The 18,443-nt window shown below is 53.0% G+C and overlaps 2 protein-coding genes across 2 annotated transcripts; one reads left to right on the top strand and one right to left on the bottom strand.

The window, feature by feature from the left end:
- The first annotated feature begins 740 nt into the window (after positions 1–740).
- Positions 741–17,015, top strand: GFM1 (G elongation factor mitochondrial 1). The gene is made up of 18 exons (XM_058811836.1): positions 741–863; positions 1,500–1,652; positions 1,958–2,090; positions 2,480–2,684; positions 3,354–3,470; positions 3,981–4,131; positions 4,414–4,568; positions 5,299–5,383; positions 6,487–6,624; positions 7,118–7,219; positions 7,309–7,365; positions 7,686–7,823; positions 8,523–8,605; positions 13,892–14,054; positions 14,819–14,963; positions 15,634–15,794; positions 16,291–16,344; positions 16,605–17,015. Exons 1-18 carry the CDS (start codon positions 810–812, stop codon positions 16,734–16,736), a joined length of 2,226 nt encoding a protein of 741 aa, XP_058667819.1. The 5' UTR covers positions 741–809; the 3' UTR covers positions 16,737–17,015.
- LXN (latexin) lies at positions 7,535–13,519 on the bottom strand. Its single transcript, XM_058811837.1, has 6 exons — positions 13,359–13,519; positions 12,280–12,342; positions 11,429–11,603; positions 10,765–10,901; positions 9,631–9,693; positions 7,535–9,022 (listed from the first exon to the last, which is right to left on the bottom strand). Exons 1-6 carry the CDS (start codon positions 13,485–13,487, stop codon positions 8,930–8,932), a joined length of 660 nt encoding a protein of 219 aa, XP_058667820.1. The 5' UTR covers positions 13,488–13,519; the 3' UTR covers positions 7,535–8,929.
- Positions 17,016–18,443: the final 1,428 nt, after the last annotated feature.

Raw genomic sequence — 18,443 nt, 5'->3', positions numbered from 1 at the left:
TGGAAATCCCTCTGTTTCCAGAGGTGAGCATGCGTTTTCCACAAAAATAAAAGCTTGGTGGAACCAGAGTACGGAGAGGGCCTCTTTCAGTTTCAGAGCCGCTCCTGGAGCCTTTGCAGGTATGAGAGCAGCTCCCGGGGAGTAATTTTGTATCAAGAGTAGATTTCAACGACGTGTTGCAAACGGGTCCCCGTGCCCCATCCCAACCTTGTGTTCCCCATTCCCGGCACTTCAGCCCCCCGGGCCAGGGAGCGCCGCTCTGCAGGTGTTTTTAATTCCTGCTAATTCCCAAACTCCCGGGCTGTGACCCCGCCGCCGGTGCGGGCTCCGTCCGCTCCATGGTTCGGCTGAAATCCGCCCCTTTCAGGCCGCACTCGGGAGAATTCCGCACACCGGGACTCCACGGCTGGTTCACGAAGGCTCCCGGGAAGGGACCAGCCCGAGGGCGGCTCCGGGATGGGCTCGGTGCGAGCCTCCCTTCTCCGTTCTCCCCTCAGGGCTCCCGCCCGGTGCCGCTCCCTGAGGGGCCCGTGAGGGGCCGGGGGAACAGGAGAGCCTCCCCTCTCCATTCCGCCCCTGGGGCTCCCGCCAGGTGCCACCGCTCCCTGAGGGACTGGGGGGGAGATGAGAACCCCCCGCCTCCATTGCCCCCTCAGGGCTCCCACCGCCACCGGAGGAGCCCGTGAGGGACCGGACGGGACCGCGGCGCCTGCGCGGAGCCCCGGAAGAGGCGGGAGCGACCCGGGGCTGCAGCCGGGATTGGAGCCGGGATTGGAGCCGGGAGCGGGGCCGCAGCCGCAGCCGGGGCCATGCTCAGGGTGTTACGGGCCGGGCTGGCCCCCGGCCGCCCGCAGCACATCCAGGTACCGGCGGCGGGACCGCCCCGCGCCCGCATGAGGGGACGGCGCCTCAGGGAGGGGAGGGGGCCGGGAGCAGAAGGGATGGAGGGCGGAGGGACAGCCCGGACGGGCCGCAGCAGCTGCAGGGAACGAGCAGCTCCCGGTCACATGGATGGGGATAGGGATACCGGCAATGCGCCGCGGGGCGGGGTGCGCGGTGCGGTGACAGCTCCGAGGTGACCCTGGAAAGGCCACTCGGCTCGGGGTGACCGGTTCGCCATAGACTGACGGGAAGCCGTGGGGAAGCGGTTTGGCAGTTTAGCCATGGGCACAGCGAATCCCAGGATAAATTACCTTAGAAAAGCCCTCCAAGACCATCGAGTCCCAGCTGTGCCCGATGCTCACCTTGTCCCCAGCCCAGAGCACCGAGTGCCACCTCCAGGAATTCCTGGGACACCTCCAGGGATGGGCACTCCAGACCTCCCTGGGCAGCCCCTGCCAAAGCCTGACCACACTTTCCATAGAGAAATTCCTCCTGGTGTCCACCCTGAGCCTCTCCTGGCCCAGCCTGAGGCCGTTTCCCCCGGTCCCATTGCTGGTGTCCTGTGAGCTGTGTTGGATCACCCCTGGCTGAGCCGGTGCCCTTGTGTTGCCTTGCAGCTCCTGCTGACCTCGTGCCGGCTCTGCTCCTCGGGGGTCCTTCCCAACGAGAGGATCAGGAACATCGGCATCTCGGCTCACATCGACTCCGGCAAGACCACGCTGACGGAGCGGATCCTGTTCTACACGGGCAGGATCGCGCAGATGCACGAGGTCGGGCCGAGCTCCCATGGGGATGTTCCTGGGACTCACCTCCACGCTGTGTTCTTCTGCATGAGGGAGGATGCTCAGTCCGTGCAGCATCACTCCTGCATGTGGATTCACAATATCATGGAATGGTTTGGGTGGGAAGAGAGCTTAAAGCTCACCCATTCCACCCCCTGCCATGGGCAGGGACACCTTCCACAGATCAGGTTGCTCCAAGCAACCAGCCTGGCCAGCCTGGCCTTGGACACTTCCAGGGATGGGATGTGAATTCTTAGCAAACTCCTTGAGCTAACTTTTTAATTTCTCCTAAGGTGAAAGGTAAGGATGGAGTTGGAGCTGTCATGGACTCCATGGAGCTGGAGCGACAGCGGGGCATCACCATCCAGTCTGCAGCCACTTACACCATGTGGAAGGACACCAACATCAACATCATTGACACGCCAGGTACGGGCAGCTGGCAGCACCTGGGGATTGCTGTTCCTCATGGATACAGGGCATGTGCTGCATCTTTGTGTCCCTGGTTGTGATAGAACGTGGAGTGATGGGTTCAAACTGACAGAGGGATAGATGGGATATAGGGAAGGAATTGTTCCCTGTGAGGGTGGGCAAGCCCTGGCACAGAGTGCCCAGAGCAGCTGGGGCTGCCCCTGCATCCCTGGCAGTGCCCAGGGCCAGGCTGGATGGGGTTTGGAGCAGCCTGGGACAGTGGGAGGTGTCCCTGCACATGGCAGGGCTGGAATGGGGTTTAAGGTCCCTTCCCACCCAAACCATTCCGTGACTCTGTGCTCCATCACTTCAGTGCATTTATCATTTTATTTGTGTTTGTTATCCAGGCCATGTGGACTTTACCATTGAAGTGGAGAGGTCTCTGAGGGTGCTGGATGGAGCCATCCTGGTTCTCTGTGCCGTGGGAGGTGTGCAGTGCCAGACCATCACTGTCAACAGGCAGATGAAGCGTTACAACGTCCCCTTCCTCACCTTCATCAACAAACTGGACAGGATGGGCTCCAACCCGGCCAGAGCAGTGCAGCAGCTCAGGTTTTGGCATTTGCAGTGATTCCTGAAATTCCATCCCCGTGGCAGCTCATTAGGAGCAGTGTTGGAAAGGCTCCTCTTGGGAGCTGCAGTTTGGAGAATTCCTGACTCGGGGTTAAATCCTGACCTGAGCCAGGACAAATCTCCATTGTTCCAAAACCCCCCAAATATTGGTGTCAGCCAGGACCTGCAATGACCAAGGGCTGGGGTTTGGTGTTTGCTTTGTTGGTGGAACTGTATCAGGACCCACTTTGAGAGCAGCCCTTAGTTTTCCCTGGATCCTGCTGAAATTCCAGCAGGGAGGTGACACAGGGTGCTTTGGATTCCTGGAAGTCCTGTTTACTCCCAGCCTTTCCCTGCCTAATTTCATCCATGAGATAATCTCATTAATACTCATTAAGGGGGAGGCAACTCCTTTAATCAAGCAATCAATCTCAAACTGGTTTCCCCTGCTGCCTTTCCCGTGGGAATTGCTCCCTCTTGGGATACAAAAGGTGGGACACAAAGCCCTAAACCACAGCTGGGTGGTTTTTATCCGTATTGGCAGAATTGGGCACTGTCCAAAGGACAAAACATGGATTTTGTGGGAGGGGGATGTTGCTCAAAGACCATCTGGAGCACACACATAGAAATTACTTTTTTATTCAATAATTCCTATTTTCCCTTTTTCAGATCCAAGTTGAAACACAATGCAGCTTTTGTTCAGATTCCAATTGGGCTGGAAGGAAACTTTAAAGGAATTATAGATCTCATTGAAGAAAAAGCAATCTATTTTGATGGGGCACTTGGGTAAGTCCTGGAAATTGCTTCTTTTCTAACTGGAGCTGGGAAGAATTCCTGCAGTTTCTCTTCAGAGGTGAAACCCAGCTCTCTGGAAATTTGGGAAGGGCTCGTGCCCAGGGCCTGCAGGGAGCTCTGGGTGGGGGTGGCTGCAGCAGGACTTGGCTGCTGTGAAGGGGTGGTGGCCACACTTCCCACCTGGAGAAGCAGGAGAGTGCTCCATGCGGGGATCCTGCAGCGTGTGTGGCTCCCTGGGATGGAGATCAGCTGTGGGTGAGCTGCTGGGAGGTTTCCCTGATCCCTGCCAGCAGTGGGAAGGAGCCTCCCACACCAGAGATAACACACTGATCTTCACAGGGGATTCTTCCCAGGGTGGAGTGTTCTCAGTCAGGGTGGTCACGCCAGGGGTGGGCAGGCTGATTGATCCCTGTGGGATTCCTGGAGATTACTGGGGGTCCCTGTGGAACTCCTGGGGGTCCCTGTGCAATCCTGGGGGTCCCTGTGCCCCTGTGTGTGCAGGCAGAGCGTGCGGGTGGAGGAGATCCCGGCGGAGCTGCGGGCAGAGGCTGCCGAGCGGCGCCGGGAGCTCATCGAGTGCGTGGCCGATGCTGATGAGCTCCTGGGGGAGCTGTTCCTGGAGGAGAAGATTCCCACAGCTGCACAGTTAAAGGTACTTTCCTTGGGCTGCCTGTTCCCTCATCCTTCAATCAATGTATCAGGAATTCTGTTCACTGGAGTTGTGTCACCACAGCTGAACTCCATTCCCCCCCTCCCCCCAGGGAGGGCCCGTTCCCAATCTGTTGGAGAATTCTGGAGAGCAGGTTTTATGGGAAGCCCTTGTGTTGGGGGGTGTCGAGGGGACTGTGGGAGCAGCTCTTTGCTCCAGGAGAGGCCCAGGAAATCCAGGGAGTTGGGCTGTGCTGCAGGAGGAGTTCACAGGGATGTTTTTCAGCTGGCAATCAGGAGGGCAACGCTGCAGAAATCCTTCACCCCTGTCCTCGTGGGAAGTGCTCTGAAGAACAAAGGGGTGCAGCCACTGCTGGATGCTGTCCTGGAATACCTTCCCAACCCTTCTGAGGTGGAGAACTACGCCCTCCTCAACCAGGGGTGAGTGCATCCAGCAGCAGCAGGGGTGTCCAGGAGCAGGGCTCTGGAGTGTCCCTGCCCATGGCCCTCGATGGCCTTTAAGGACCCTTCCCACCCAGACCAGTCTGGGATTCCATGGAATAGTTTCAAAGCAGGAAACATTCCTAACAGGATCCACAATCCTTTACCATTGGTGTCAAACAGTGCCACCAGCATTGGGCACAAAGTCCCAAAGCTCCTCTCTCATTCAAGGGTTACTCTGTGCTGGGATTTTACCACATTCAGTGTTGCATTTGGAAAATGATTGTCAGATAATTCTCTAGAATTGATGGCAGCCCTTAAAGCTAGGCCTGCCTAGAGGAGGGAGCATGTGCCAAGTGTGTAAATAGTGTTTTATTCTAATGGACATGAATCCCAGAATCCCTGAGGCTGGAAAAGAGCTCCAGGATCTTTGAGTCCAAGCTGTGCCCAGTCCTCCCTTTGTCACCCAGCCCAGAGCTCTGAGTGTCACCTCCAGGGATGGACATTCCAAAGCTCCCTGGGCAGCCCCTGCCAAGGCCTCACCACCCTTTCCATGGGGAAATTCCACCCTGAGCTGCCCCGGCCCAGACTGAGGCCGTTCCCTCTGCTCCTGTCCCTGGGAGCAGAGCCCACCCAGACGTGTGACCCCCAACAGCAGAGCCTGTAAATGTTTAGAGGAAGCTCCTGTGTTGGTTCCTAACCTCTCCCCCGTCTCATCCCTGTTTCTCAGGGATTCTCAGGACCAAACCAAGTTCCTGTTGAACTCTGCTCGTGACGATTCCCAGCCTTTTATTGGCCTTGCCTTCAAGCTGGAGGTGAGTCTCACTCTGCTCCTTCCACAGTCATGGAGAGCCCAGGTGGGGCTACCAAAACTCACCTACAGCAGACTTTTAAACCACTTTATACTGAAAAGCAGTTTATATTTGATTTCAATTGAAATTTAACTTCTTTTTAAAAAAAAAAGGCTTCAACCCTAAAATCCAAAAACTCTGCCAGTTTGGAACTTCAGGGTGGGTTCTGGACCTCAAGTATTTCCTGGTTTTCTTAGTTAAAACTTGAACATCTAGAGGATTGTTGGCTTAATGGAAATATTTTCAGGGAAAAATCCTGGCCTTGGAAACAATGGGACATGAGAGAGTCAGAGAGGAAAAAGTGCAGAGATTTAAGCAGATAAGTTGTTTGCTACTTAGAGAGCAGCACTTCAGGATTCCTATGGAATATGGAAAATGGCTAGCCACATTCCATGGTAGCATGAGTCTCTTGGGAAGGTTTGGGAGTGAAAAATTGGTTCAGAAAATTGCCAAATTCCATTGCAGAGCCAAATGAAAGCTGTTAAGAATCTTTCATTTCCAGTAGTAGTGTGGAAACTCACACCACATTTAGTCAGTGCAGCTGGTGCTTGGAATTGGAGCTGCTGATGCCTTGTGCAGGCTGCCCTGGAGCAGAGGCTGGGCAGAGTCCCAGAATAAAGCAGGGATTTACCCAAAGGATCTCCTCCATGGATCCACCTTGGGCAGCACCAGAGCCCAGCCAGGGCTGCACCCAAGATGAACCAAAACGGCCCCAAAATGCACGAGCGCTGCCGGGGTCTGTCCCTGGGATCAGCTCTGCTCCATTTGCACCTTGCAGTTCATTGTCCCATTGCAGCTTTAGCCCCTGCAGTCCCACCCTGCTTGTTTTTCTCTCTCCAGCCCACGGGGTTTGTGCTCCTGGGCTGAGATTTGGGTCATTTGTCCTTGGTGCCCAGCTGGAGCAGGAATTGTTTTGTCTCCTGCTCTGCGCACACAGCTCACCATACCCTCATGAGAAGCTCAGACCCACACACTAAAGCAGCACAGAATGTGAAAAATATAAAAACTAAAACCTGAGGCATCAGTGGTTCCCAGAATGACCAGATCTTGGTGGGTTGTGCTCGCAGGCTGGCAAGTTTGGGCAGTTAACCTACGTCAGGGTGTACCAGGGGATGCTGAAGAAGTCAGATTACATCTACAACACCCGCACGGGCAAGAAGGTCAGGGTGCAGAGACTGGTCCGGATGCACTCGGACACCATGGAGGTGAGTGGGTCCCTCCCCAGGGATGGGCTGCCAGCCCCTGGGCCACCCTGGGTGGGTCAGCACTGCTGAGCCCCTGGGTCACCCCGGATGATGATCCTGAAGCACAGGATGGTCTTTGCTTCGTTTGATCCAGAATTAATCCAAGCCGAGCCCTCCCTTTTGTCCTTTGAATAAAGAGGGAGATTTGCAGAGCTTTTTATCCAAGCTCAGAGTTTTCAAGGAGCTCAGTGTCAAGCCTTAAAACACAGTGTTTGTGGATCTTCTACAATCCAGGCGGAGTTTGGGTGTGAGGGAAGGACAGAATCAATCCTGGAATGGTGTGGGATGGAAGGGACCTTAAGGATCATCCAGCCACAAGGGCAGGGACACCTTCCACGATCCCAGGGTGATCCCAGCCCTGTCCAGCCTGGCCCTGGACACCTGCAGGGATCCAGGGGCAGCCCCAGCTGCTCTGATCCCAGTGCTGTGTGCAGAGGAGTTTTCCTTCCCTCAGGATGTCAATGAAGTTTATGCTGGGGACATCTGTGCCCTGTTTGGGATCGACTGTGCCAGCGGGGACACGTTCACGGATAAAACCAGCACTGACATCTCCATGGTGAGCCCCCCTGGCCCTGGCTGCCTCAGGCACTGCCAGTCACCAGGATTTTGCTGGAATTTGTAATCTCCTTTTCCTTGGCCACACAGGAATCCATCCACGTCCCTGATCCTGTCATTTCCGTGGCCATGAAGCCTTCCAACAAGGTAGGAGCCTTTGGACCAACCTCTTCTCCCTGAGTTCCCTCCCTCTGCTGCTTTGTGATTTCATGGAACAGTCTAAGCACTGTTGGAAAGTGTTTTATCCCAAATATCCATGATTTTATCCATTGGATAACCCAGAGCTGGATGCCGTCACTCAGCCAGAAGCATGACCTTGAAATAAATAATTAACACTTTAATCAAGAGTTAGAAATCTCCCATAAAATAACCCAAAGAGCAGAAATGCTCAGCATGGATGGGAAAACTTGAGGCTTTTTTCTTGGAGTGACTGATGGGTGTTGAGTAAATCTTGGCTCGTGTTTCAGAATGACCTGGATAAGTTTTCCAAAGGCCTGGGCCGCTTCACCAGGGAAGATCCCACCTTCAGGGTCCACTTTGATGAGGAGAGCAAGGAGACCATTGTGTCTGGCATGGGGGAGCTGCACCTGGAGATCTATGCCCAGGTAACTGGGGGAGCACATCCCATGGACTCTGCTTCTGCCTCTTTTCCCATCTCCTCTTCCTCCTCCCTGTTCCTTCCAGCTGCTCAGGGAAAACTTGGACTTTTAAGTCAACATTTGAAGGTTCTTTCTCTCTAGTGGTTCCGTTCTGAAGGTTTCTAAAAGGAAAATTTGCCTGGAATATTTTTAGGATTTGGTGCGATCCATAAAAAATGTATTAAACACTACACTTTGCTCTAGTAGCCTTTGCTTCTGATAATTAATAATACCTAATTATAATTAATTTCTACAGAAAAATCCTCTGTTTCTGTGGTTTTAAATGTATCATTCCCTAATAAAAGCTGGTGTAGGGAGAAAGGAGTAGTTAGAGGGATTTGTTTCATTTCAGCTGATGTCTATGTTTTAATCTTAACACAAAAAGATGTATCTTAAATATTGACAAAATGAGGAAAAAAGTGATTTTTGCCTTGAAAAACCTGAATTTTAATAACATAATTAATTTTGTTTCCTTTCCCTGCATCTGAAGATGCATGTCTTGAAGTTGATGGGGAATAATTTGTTAATTAAAAAAAACCAAAAACCAAAAAACAAAAAGCCTCAAAAATCAATCCAACCCCCAACCAAAAAAGTGATTAATGCTGATGAAGTTACTAAATAATTCCCAAAGGAATGACCCTAACCACTGTGGGTTTCCTCCTGCAGAGGATGGAGAGGGAATATGGCTGTCCTTGCACCATGGGGAAGCCCAAAGTGTCCTTCAGGGAGAACATCTGTGCCCCTGTGCCGTGAGTATTCCTGCTGGGAATTGCTGCATTCATCCCTGGGAGGGAGGGGAGGTCCCTTTGGAATTCTGGGATCAGACACACCCAGGAAGGTTTCATTTCATGTCTGGTGCTGTGCTTGGTCCCCACTCCCACCTGCTCCTTCCAGGTGTGGGAGCTCCCAGGGCTTCCCAGAGGTGCTCAGGAGTTTCCAGGTGTTTCCAGCTTCACAGGGGTGCTCAGAAGTTCCCAGAGTTGCTGAGGGTTCCCAGTTGCTCCCAGTTGCTCCCAGTTGTTCTCAGGAGCTCCCAGTTGCTCCCAGTTGCTCCCAGTTGCTCCCAGTTGCCCTCAGGATCTCGGTGCCCCCGCGGCGCCGCTCTGGGGCACTCGGGCCCCGCGCTGGGGGTGCCACAGCAGGGTCACCTCCCAGGGCAGCACCTCCTGTGGGGCACACACAGCTCTGTCAGCAGCCCCTGCTGCCCCCCAAGCCAGCCAGGAGCTTCCTGATGGGAAACTTGGGAATTAAACCCAAGGGAATGGGAGTGCAGGGGGTCAGGAGCAGTGGAGCTGGGAGCTGGGAGGGAGATCCCTGGATTGTTACAGTCAGGAGTTTCCCTTCCCAATTTTCTGTGGTTTTCCTATGAAAAACCTGCTCAGATCCCAGAATTTTGCTGGAGATTAGCACAGATGTAAATGCTGTTCTGGGAGGGTTTCTGCTGGGGGTTACTGGGATTATCCTGGGCCATGGAGGATCCTTTCTGGAATTCAGCATCCAGGATGCTCCAGCTGCCCCTCCCCTTTAGCCCTGCCCACTGTGGCACTGGGATCTCCCAAGGAGAGCTGTGAGGAACCAGATTTGAGCCTCAGCCATTCCCAGCAAAGCCCCAGAGCAGCTGGGAATTGCTGCTGTTGTTCCTGGAATGCTGAGACAGGCAGGGATGGGGACCCTGAGCTCACCCTGCAGCATCAGATCTGTGTCTGAGCTGGAGCTCACACAGCTGCAGTCCTAAAACACCCACTAAAGTCTTTTTAGGAGTAAAACTATTTACCTGGGACACCATTTCATGGAGTAGAACCACAAAGTCAAACTGAAGATCATCATCATTTCTTTTCTGCAAAGACAGGATGAAAAGGGCTGAATTTGGGGATTCTCCCACCTCAGAAAAAGTGTTTAGTTCTCCGTGGTTATCACAAAAATTCCCTCATGGATTTCAGATAAAACTGGCAGCTCCTGATCACAAATGAAGCAGGAGGAGCTCAGGCATTGTAACAAAACTAAAGGCTCTTGGTTTGAATTTCTGTGCACTCCAAAACTGCACTGGAGACAGTGAATGTAAAGCTTTAAACTGCTAATTCCTGCCTTACAGAGACCAGACCTGTCAGGAATTCTTTGGGATGGGAACACCTCATTCTAGCAGGTGTCAGTTTAACCCAAACAATCCCAAATAAAATTGTCAGGAGGATAAGGACACTCCAGAGGCCTTACAGTGAGTGACAGCCAGGGGTTCTGAGTGACAAAATAATCCCTGGCCTTTGGAATAGATTATTTTCCTGTGTTTTCAGGGAAAAAGGGACAAAACTAGAGAGATGGCAGTTAATCTGGGTTAGTTAATAGTTATTTGTGTCCTTTATCCTTAAGTTTGTTAGAGAAAATCTTTAAACTCTTGCTGGTGCACAGCCCTCCAGCAGCTGTGAATTCTCTAAAATGCCATCAGAGGGAGCAAAACATTCACAAATCCATCCTCCCACAAGGAATTCCTGACTTTCCTTCAGACCCAGAACTTCCTGGGAATTCACTGTCTGTTCAGAGGGACAAAACTTCTGGAGCTTTTGGTTTTCTAAACACCCAAATCCTGCTGCTTTTTCCTGGCTCCTGTGGAAAATTGCCTTGAATTTAAAGCTGATGATCACTTCAGGGTTATTCTTAACTCAGAATCGATTTTCTCTAACAGAACACAGCAGAACTGGGAGGATCTGTGGAATTCTGTTAATTTAATTTATTGTCCTTGCCACAACTGCTTAGCTCGTGAGTACTTTCCAGGGAAAGCCAAGGCCAGGCTGGATGGGTTGGGGCACCCTGGGCTGTGCAAGGTGTCCCTGCCCATGCAGGGGGGGAATGGGATGAGCTTTAATGTCCCTCCATCCCAGCCCAGTGTGGGATTCTGTCCCTGCTGGTAACTCACCACTTGCTTCACGTGTTTCACTTGGGCAAGGTTGAAGTTGGTGTTTTCAGTGGAATTCTGCCAGATCACGTAGCCAGAGGCCGCCCAGGCCAGCAGGTGGATGGGCTCCAGCTCTGGGGGAACGTTCCCGTGGCTGTCTGCAATCAAAACAAACGCTGGGTGTGAAAGAGAGCCCTTCACAGAGCATTGTCACCTCACACAGGGCTGGCTGCTCCAGTCCTGCCACACTGCCTTCCCCAGCTTGGGAACAGCTGCTCCATCGCCACAGGGTTCTCCTCCCACTTCACACAACCCTGAATGGTTTGGGTGGGAAGGGCCCTTAAATCCCACCCAGTGCCACCCCTGCCACGGCAGGGACACCTGCCACTGTCCCAGCTGCTCCCAGCCCCTAGAGCCTGGCCTGGGGCACCGCCAGGGTGTTCTCCTCCACTTTTTGCTCTGAACAGAAATCCCAGGGCTCGAGGGCAGGGCTGGCTCTGGGGTGAGAGCAGCCCCTCGTTGTGCACTTGTGCCAGGACACCCTCAGAGGGAGCAGGGGCAGGTGCCAGTGCCAGCTGCTTTTCCAGAACTCTCAGGATCAGGAATAAATGCAGTGGCTGTGACTGCAGACCCCCCAAAAAGAGAAAGGTGAAGGCCTGAGCCCTGTGCCAGCCCTGGCCTGTACCTGGGATGTTCTCAGCCACAAGCTCCTTTTCCAGGCTCCTGATCCGATGGTAGAACTCCTTGTCTGCCTCCTCTGTGCTCCTGAGCTCTCCCTGCACTGTCAGCTGCACATCTGGAGCAGAGGTTTTGCTGCCCAGGTGATACAGAACCTCAGCAGTGCAGTTCACAGTCCTGTCCTGTGGCAGAGTTAATGATGTGCATTATTAGCTGGTAGAGTGTGTGTATAACCAGGGTCATTTGCACTTCTGAAATGTCATTTGTATGTAGTTGCTGCTTTCTCTGAGTCTGGTCCCCAGATGTTTGTGATTATTTAAGACAAGGTTGAATTCCTGGCATTTCTGTGAATGTTTGAGGGGGGGATTTGCTTTCTGCAGTGATGGAAGGGCAGTGTTGGGGTGCAGAATGTCCCTTGGGTGGGTTTTGCTTTCTGCAGTGATGGAAGGGCAGTGTTGGGGTGCAGAATGTCCCTTGGGTGGGATTTGCTTTCTGCAGTGATGGAAGGGCAGTGTTGGGGTGCAGAATGTCCCTTGGGTGGGATTTGCTTTCTGCAGTGATGGAAGGGCAGTGTTGGGGTGCAGAATGTCCCTTGGGTGGGATTTGCTTTCTGCAGTGATGGAAGGGCAGTGTTGGGGTGCAGAATGTCCCTTGTGCTGTTCAGGTGGAGCTGGGTGACACTGAAATGTCCTTGTCCTCCCTGCACCATTGCCTGGTGGTGTAGTGGAAGGTACCATGTGGTCAGTGGGTTCCTTTTGGTTAAAATTCAGCCTTTTTGGGGCCTGATTGGCAGCACAGAAAAATCAGGAGCATGATTCAAAGTATCAAGTGCTGTGTAATGAAACCAGTGTGACTCACTTTGTCCAGGACATCCTCCAGCTCCAGGTCCAGGTAGTACTTGTGCCCCACACCATCAATGTCCTAAAAAAGGGAAAATATTAATAACATTTATTTTGGCAAATGCTGAATGGCTGCATCCTGGACAAAATCAGAGCATCCCAGGATGGTTTGGGTTGGAAGGGACCTTAAATCCCATCCAGTGCCACCCCTGCCATGGGACACCTTCCACTACCCCAGGTTGCTCCAGGTCCCATCCAGCCTGGCCTTGGGCACTGCCAGGGATGGGCACTCTGTGCCAGGGCCTCTCCACCCTCACTTCTATCCTTGAACACCCCTGAATTACCAATTTTGGGCTCCTGTGTGATACTACCCAAGAATTTGCTGCTTAGTTAAATACTCCCCTACAAGCCTTCAGTGCTTCCCTCTATTAATTCCATTTTGCGGGTTATTATGAACTGGATCATGCCCTGTATTTTTCTGGCTTTAAAGAAGGGAGCAGGTGGGGTTTGCTGTGCCCTTGCTTTGGGAGGGGTTTGCTGTGCCAGGTGTCCCCGCAGTGCCAGCTTTGCTGTGCCCCTGCAGTGCCAGGTGTCCCTGCAGAGCCAGGGCGGGGCTGTTCTGTGTCCCGGCACGCACAGGAGCACCCAGCACCCTCCTCCTCCTCCCCGGGAGCCTCCTGCTGGCCCGGTGCCGGTGCCGTGCCAGGGCAGGGCTCTCTGGGCGGCGCTGTGCCCACAGGTGACACACGGGCTGTGTCCCCAGCGCTGCCCCGCCCGCGGTGACACCGAGCTCCTGCCGGGAGCCCAGACAGGGCCAGGCGGTGTCACCGCCGCGGTGACAGTGCCACCAGCCCGGAGCGGCTGCGGCTGGGAAGGACACGGCACGAGGCAGGGTCACCTGAGCGGTGCCACCGGGGCGCGCCCGGCGGCTTTGGGATGTCCCCGGAGCGGGACCTGCACCCCTCCCGTGCGGCTGTGCCCGAGGGAAAGCCCTTGCCGGTGTCGGTTCCCGCTGCCGGTTCTCGTGTTGGCTCCCGGTTCCCGGTGCCAGCTGCCGTTCCCCGTTCCCGGTGTCGGTTCCCGGTCCCTGCCGCTCACCTGGCGCCGTGCCCGGCGCAGCTCCCGCAGCCGCAGCCCGGTGCCGGGGCCGCCCCGCAGGTACCGCAGGTGCCCCACGGCCACGGCGGCGGCGCGGGCGGCCGGGAAGCGGCCGGGATGCAGCTCCATGGACGGCCCGGGAGCCGCTTCCTCCTCCCGCAGGAAGCGCCGGGCGGGGCCGCAGCGGGCGGGGCGGGCTCCGAGCCGGGCCGGGCGCTGCGGGGCAGAGCGTCCCTGCCCTGCGATAGATAGCGTGTCACACGGCCTTACATGGCAGATCGGGAGGGCGGGGAGGCCCTAGCACAGGTTTTCCAGGGAATTTGTGGCTGCTCCCCGAAAGCGTCCAGGTTGGACGGGGCTTGGAGCAGCCTTGGATAGCAGAAAGTGTCCCTGCCCGTGGAATTTTGAATTTAAATTCCCTTCCAGCCCAAACCAGTCTGTGATTGTCTGAAATGCAGAATGGGAATGTTTTCCACAGACAGCTGTGGATGGTTTCACGAGTGACCTGGCGTTTGGGGTGTTGTTGGGTTTAGGTTTGAGTTCACCCACAAGAAGCAGTCGGGAGGAGCCGGCCAGTATGGCAAAGTGATCGGAGTGCTGGAGCCCCTGGAGCCAGAGGACTTCACCAAACTGGAGTTTGAGGACAGAACCATTGGCACAAATATTCCCAAGCAGTTTGTGCCCGCTGTGGAAAAGGTACAGACCCCTCTGTGGCACAGAAAATCCTGATTGCTCTTGTGTTCCTGCAGTACCACCCACGTTTGCTGTGTCTGCCTTACCAGGAAAGGAGGCTGTTCCTGTTGCTCCAGTGGCAGCAGGATCACAGCTGTGTGGTTTTACTCCATGTCTTGCATTCCTGGGGTTTCCAGTTAATTCAGGAGCTGCTGTTGTTTTTGGTGATGTGTGCTGCCTCTGTTTCCCTTGTGAGAGCCTCCTGCTCAAGCTGCTTTTTCCTGGCCTCTTCTGCTTCTGGTTGTGGCTTCACAATTCTCCTCCCAACCCCAATTCTTCTGTGACTTCTCTGAGGCCAGTTATAGAGGAAACTGTAGTTAAGCTGCATTTCCTGCCTCAGTTCCCAAATTCTCTTTCTTTATCTCCTCTGTAACTGCCTCACTGTATAATTTATTACACAGAGCTTTAATTAACCTACCAACATCTTGGAATTCCTGTAATAACCTACAATTATTCCTTCATTTTTCCATGCTGCAACACTTTAAGATTTTTGCCAGATCCTGAAAAAAATTATGGTCTTAAAGGAATCTTGTTCTCCAGGCAAGAGCTCTTTCCACACTGAGCTTTCCTTTGGGGTTTGGCCGTGGGATCTGTTACAAAGGCAAACCCTGAGGCTGTTTTTCCCTGGTTGTGTGGGTTTTGTTTGTACAACCAAGCTGAGGTGGCAGAGGCTGGCAGTGCAGAGGCTGCAGTCCCTGCTGGTGACAGGAGGTGTTGTTCATTCCCAGGGGTTCAGAGATGCCTGTGAGAAGGGTCTGCTCTCGGGACACCGCATCTCCGGCGTGCGCTTCGTGCTGGAGGACGGCGCCCACCACATGGTGGACTCCAATGAGATCTCCTTCATCAGGGCGGGAGAGGGAGCCCTCAAACAAGGTACAGCCTCCTGCTGGCTGGGATCCATCCATCCACCTACCTACCCACCCCCTATTCCATCCATCCATCCATCCATCCATCCATCCATCCATCCATCCATCCATCCATCCATCCATCCATCCATTCCCCCAAAGCTTACCCAGTTTTATGGAGCAGAACATGCACAAGAGTTTATACAATTCCTGAAAGAGGCACAATAATTCCTGTGGCTGTACAAAGGAAATCCTGTTTTTCTAGAATTCAGTATAGCAGTGCCACTGGTTTCATCCTTACGGGGTGGGAAGAGAACATTTGGCCAAAGTGGGTCTTTTTTAGGGAACATTCCTTCACTGAAGGAGAGGTTGGACACTGGGAGGGGCTGCCTTGGGAGTGCTGGGGTGACAATCCCTGGAGGTGCTTACACAGCGTGTTGTGGCATTTCACAGTAGGGTTTAGTGAGCACAGTGCTGTCAGCCAAAGGTTGGTCTCGATGATCCTGGGGGTCTTTTCCAGCCTTAATGATTCTGTGATTGTGGCTCCAGGAATGAAAGGCCAGGAGCTGGAATTCCATGTGTCGCTGGTGGTTTTTCCATGATATTAACCACGAACCACCTGCTGCTGTGCACGGGAGCAGCGTGCCTTGCACCAGGCTCCCCTCTGATGTTGCACTCCTGTTTCCATCCCTCCCCAGCCATGGAGAACGCTGCCGTGCGCATCCTGGAGCCCATCATGGCCGTGGAGGTGGTGGCTCCCGTGGAGTTCCAGGGGGCAGTGATAGCCGGGATCAACCGGCGCCACGGCGTCATCACGGGCCAGGACGGCTCCGAGGGCTACTTCACCCTCTATGCTGAGGTCAGTGCTCACTGCTCCTCACTTCCCCTTCCCCGTGTTGGATTCCATTGTTTTCCTCAGTTTATATGGATACAGCTGTAGGGTGACTTGATTTTAATGTTCCTCCTTTTATTTCCCTCTTAAAAATGATTGGAGAGGATCACTGGGTGTTTTCCTGCTGGGTGAGGGGCTCAGGACAGCCACGCCCTGTGGCCCTTCTGCTTCTCAAATTGTCCTTGGAGGAGTGTCTGCAGATACCTCAAACCTTGCTGGTTGACTCGTCACTGAATTTAGGATATTCCAGTTCCTGGTGCACTCAAACTCTCAGATTTTTCTGCTGAAAACACACTGCAAATATAAATTAATTAAAATAACAGATGCTTTACAACAGCAGATCATTAAATCAGAGCTGTTTACACACAGCACTGACTCTTTATGTCATAATTGGGATTAATTAGCTGATAGCCCAAAAGTGATGGAAAAAACCTCATTTTGAGCAAATGTGTTTGGATTTTAGGTGCCACTGAACGATATGTTTGGATATGCCACAGAGCTGAGGTCTTGCACAGAGGTGAGTCCTCCTGGTCCTTTCTGGTAAAACGTGTTTGATTCTGTACATTTGGGCTCATTGGATCATCCTGTCCCTGGCAGCTGCAGCAGGGAATGAGATCAGAGCAGAGCTGTGGAATTGCTGGCCAAACAATTCTCCTGTACTGAGGAGTTTGTTTGGGTGAGATCAGGAGGATCCCTGGGATCCCTTCACAGACAGGAGCTGTGTGCCCAGCAGGGTTGCACATGGCCCATCCTCTCTTTCTTTTCCCACCTCTGCAGGGAAAAGGGGAATACACCATGGAATACTCCAAATACCACCCCTGTTCAGCCAGCACCCAGGAGGAAATCATCAACAAATACCTGGAAGCAACGGGGAGACTTCCTGCCAAAAAGGGCAAAGCCAAGAGCTGATGGGGTTCCTCTGGAGCCCACTGACAGTCTGTCCCAGCCTTCTCCAACTCGCTTTTCCAAGCCATGGAGCAGCCCAGGCTGGCTGGGTAAGGTGGGCTCCAGTGGGATTTGGACTTGGAATTTTATCATGGAACCTTTCCTCTGGGCTGGTGTCAGCAGCACCAGGGGATCACCACGGGATTGCTCTGTGTAAATGCTCTTGGAACAAATAGATGTTAAAACACGGCTGATGATTTGTCTTAATCAAGATCTATTAAAATAATTTTATTTTTTACTTGATACATCTTTATTTGGAAATGTTAAACTGAAGTAAGAGCTGCTGGACAGGTACAGGGAGTGGGACATCACTTAGAACATGGTGCTCCAGCTTCCCTCCAGGGAACAGATGGAATTTCCCCCTCCCAATCCTTTGGAAATGGCACAGGAGCCTCCAAAATCTCAAGCCACTGGGCAAAGCCATCAGTCAGTGCTTGTCACCAAATGCAGTTTCACTGGTGCTCGAGGACGGAGCTGAGTTGCCAAGGATGTTGGGAGGAGCTGCCTCTTCCCAGAGCTGGGAACAAGATGGAATTACTGCGTGGCTTGGAGATGTGGATTTAATGGGCTTGGGGTGTGGATTCATGTATGGGCTTGGCTTTTGGCTCTTGGTGAGAAATCCAAACCAAAGATCCCTTTTCCCAGAACCTCACAATCCAGAGGGAATTAGAAATCCAAACCCAAGATCCCTTTTCCCAGAATCTCGCAATCCAGAGGCCGAGTTGCAGCCGATGTTCAGCTCAGGAATCACTTGACTTTGCTGACTCCAAGGTGTTAGGTGAGAAGATATTCCCATCATTCTGTATTTGTAATTATTCCCAGAATGTCCACGTGGAGTTTTCTTTCCTCCTTCCTGCCCTGCTCAGCTGAAAAGTGTTTTTGCAGATTCCAGTAAACAGGGAGTGAAGTTCCAGTTCAAACCCAGCAACATTCCTGGCACAGCGCTGGCGTTGCTGCTTCCCAGACAGAAACAAGTGGAGCAGCCAGGCTGCTTCTCCTCTGGAAGGGCTGGAAAATGATTTATGGAAACCTTGGGAAAGGAGTTGCCAGGGCCTGGAGCTGCTGATGGATGCCAGGCAAGATGTGGGGTGTCCACGTGGTGCTGCCTTGGGACAAATCCCCAATTCCTGCACATCCGTGGCTTTGGTTTTGGGAATGCTCAGCTGGAATTCATTCCCAGAAAAGCCCTGCAGGTTCTCAGACATTTGGAAGTTTTCTAAAACAAGCAAATGTAGCGCTTTCCCCAAAATTTGGAGATGTCTGATAAAAGTAGTGTCAACACAGGACAGGAAACAGGGTGGGTATGATGTTATTTGTGTCTCTGGGGTTTATATTTGTGTTTGTGAGGTTTATTTCTATTGGTGTGATTTATATTTCTATTTATGAGGTTTATATTTTGTTTAGACCAGTTGTGATGTGAATTCCTGGCTGATGAGTTCTGCCAGATGTGCTGGTTCTCCACAAACCCGGGAGAGAAACAAACCCCAAGAACTTTGCTGTATGATTTGAGGTTTTAGGCTGAAACCTTGGCCTAAAAGCAGCTGGGGGAGATTTTGCCTTAGAATTCCACAGCTTTGCTACTTATCCAGAAGCTCCTGGGGAGCTGCTGAACTGCTGTGAGTTTGTGAGCAGCCAGTTCCACCAGCCTGGTGCCTGGGAAGTGCCTGGTGC

Source organism: Ammospiza caudacuta, chromosome 11 (assembly GCF_027887145.1).
Source record: "Ammospiza caudacuta isolate bAmmCau1 chromosome 11, bAmmCau1.pri, whole genome shotgun sequence".
In the NCBI taxonomy this organism is placed as follows: domain Eukaryota; kingdom Metazoa; phylum Chordata; class Aves; order Passeriformes; family Passerellidae; genus Ammospiza; species Ammospiza caudacuta.
This window is presented reverse-complemented; position numbering and strand designations above follow the sequence as displayed.

Excerpts from the sequence above, each read along its gene's own strand:
- GFM1 (XM_058811836.1), top strand. The coding sequence starts at position 810 with ATGCTCAGGGTGTTACGGGCCGGGCTGGCCCCCGGCCGCCCGCAGCAC. Across the intron at positions 864-1,499 it reads GCCGCCCGCAGCACATCCAG|CTCCTGCTGACCTCGTGCCG; the intron begins GTACCGGCGGCG and ends GTTGCCTTGCAG. Across the intron at positions 7,220-7,308 it reads CCAGCACTGACATCTCCATG|GAATCCATCCACGTCCCTGA; the intron begins GTGAGCCCCCCT and ends TTGGCCACACAG.
- LXN (XM_058811837.1), bottom strand. The coding sequence starts at position 13,487 with ATGGAGCTGCATCCCGGCCGCTTCCCGGCCGCCCGCGCCGCCGCCGTG. Across the intron at positions 11,604-12,279 it reads TGGAGGATGTCCTGGACAAA|GACAGGACTGTGAACTGCAC; the intron begins GTGAGTCACACT and ends ACTCTGCCACAG. Across the intron at positions 9,694-10,764 it reads TGAAACACGTGAAGCAAGTG|AAAAGAAATGATGATGATCT; the intron begins GTGAGTTACCAG and ends CTGTCTTTGCAG.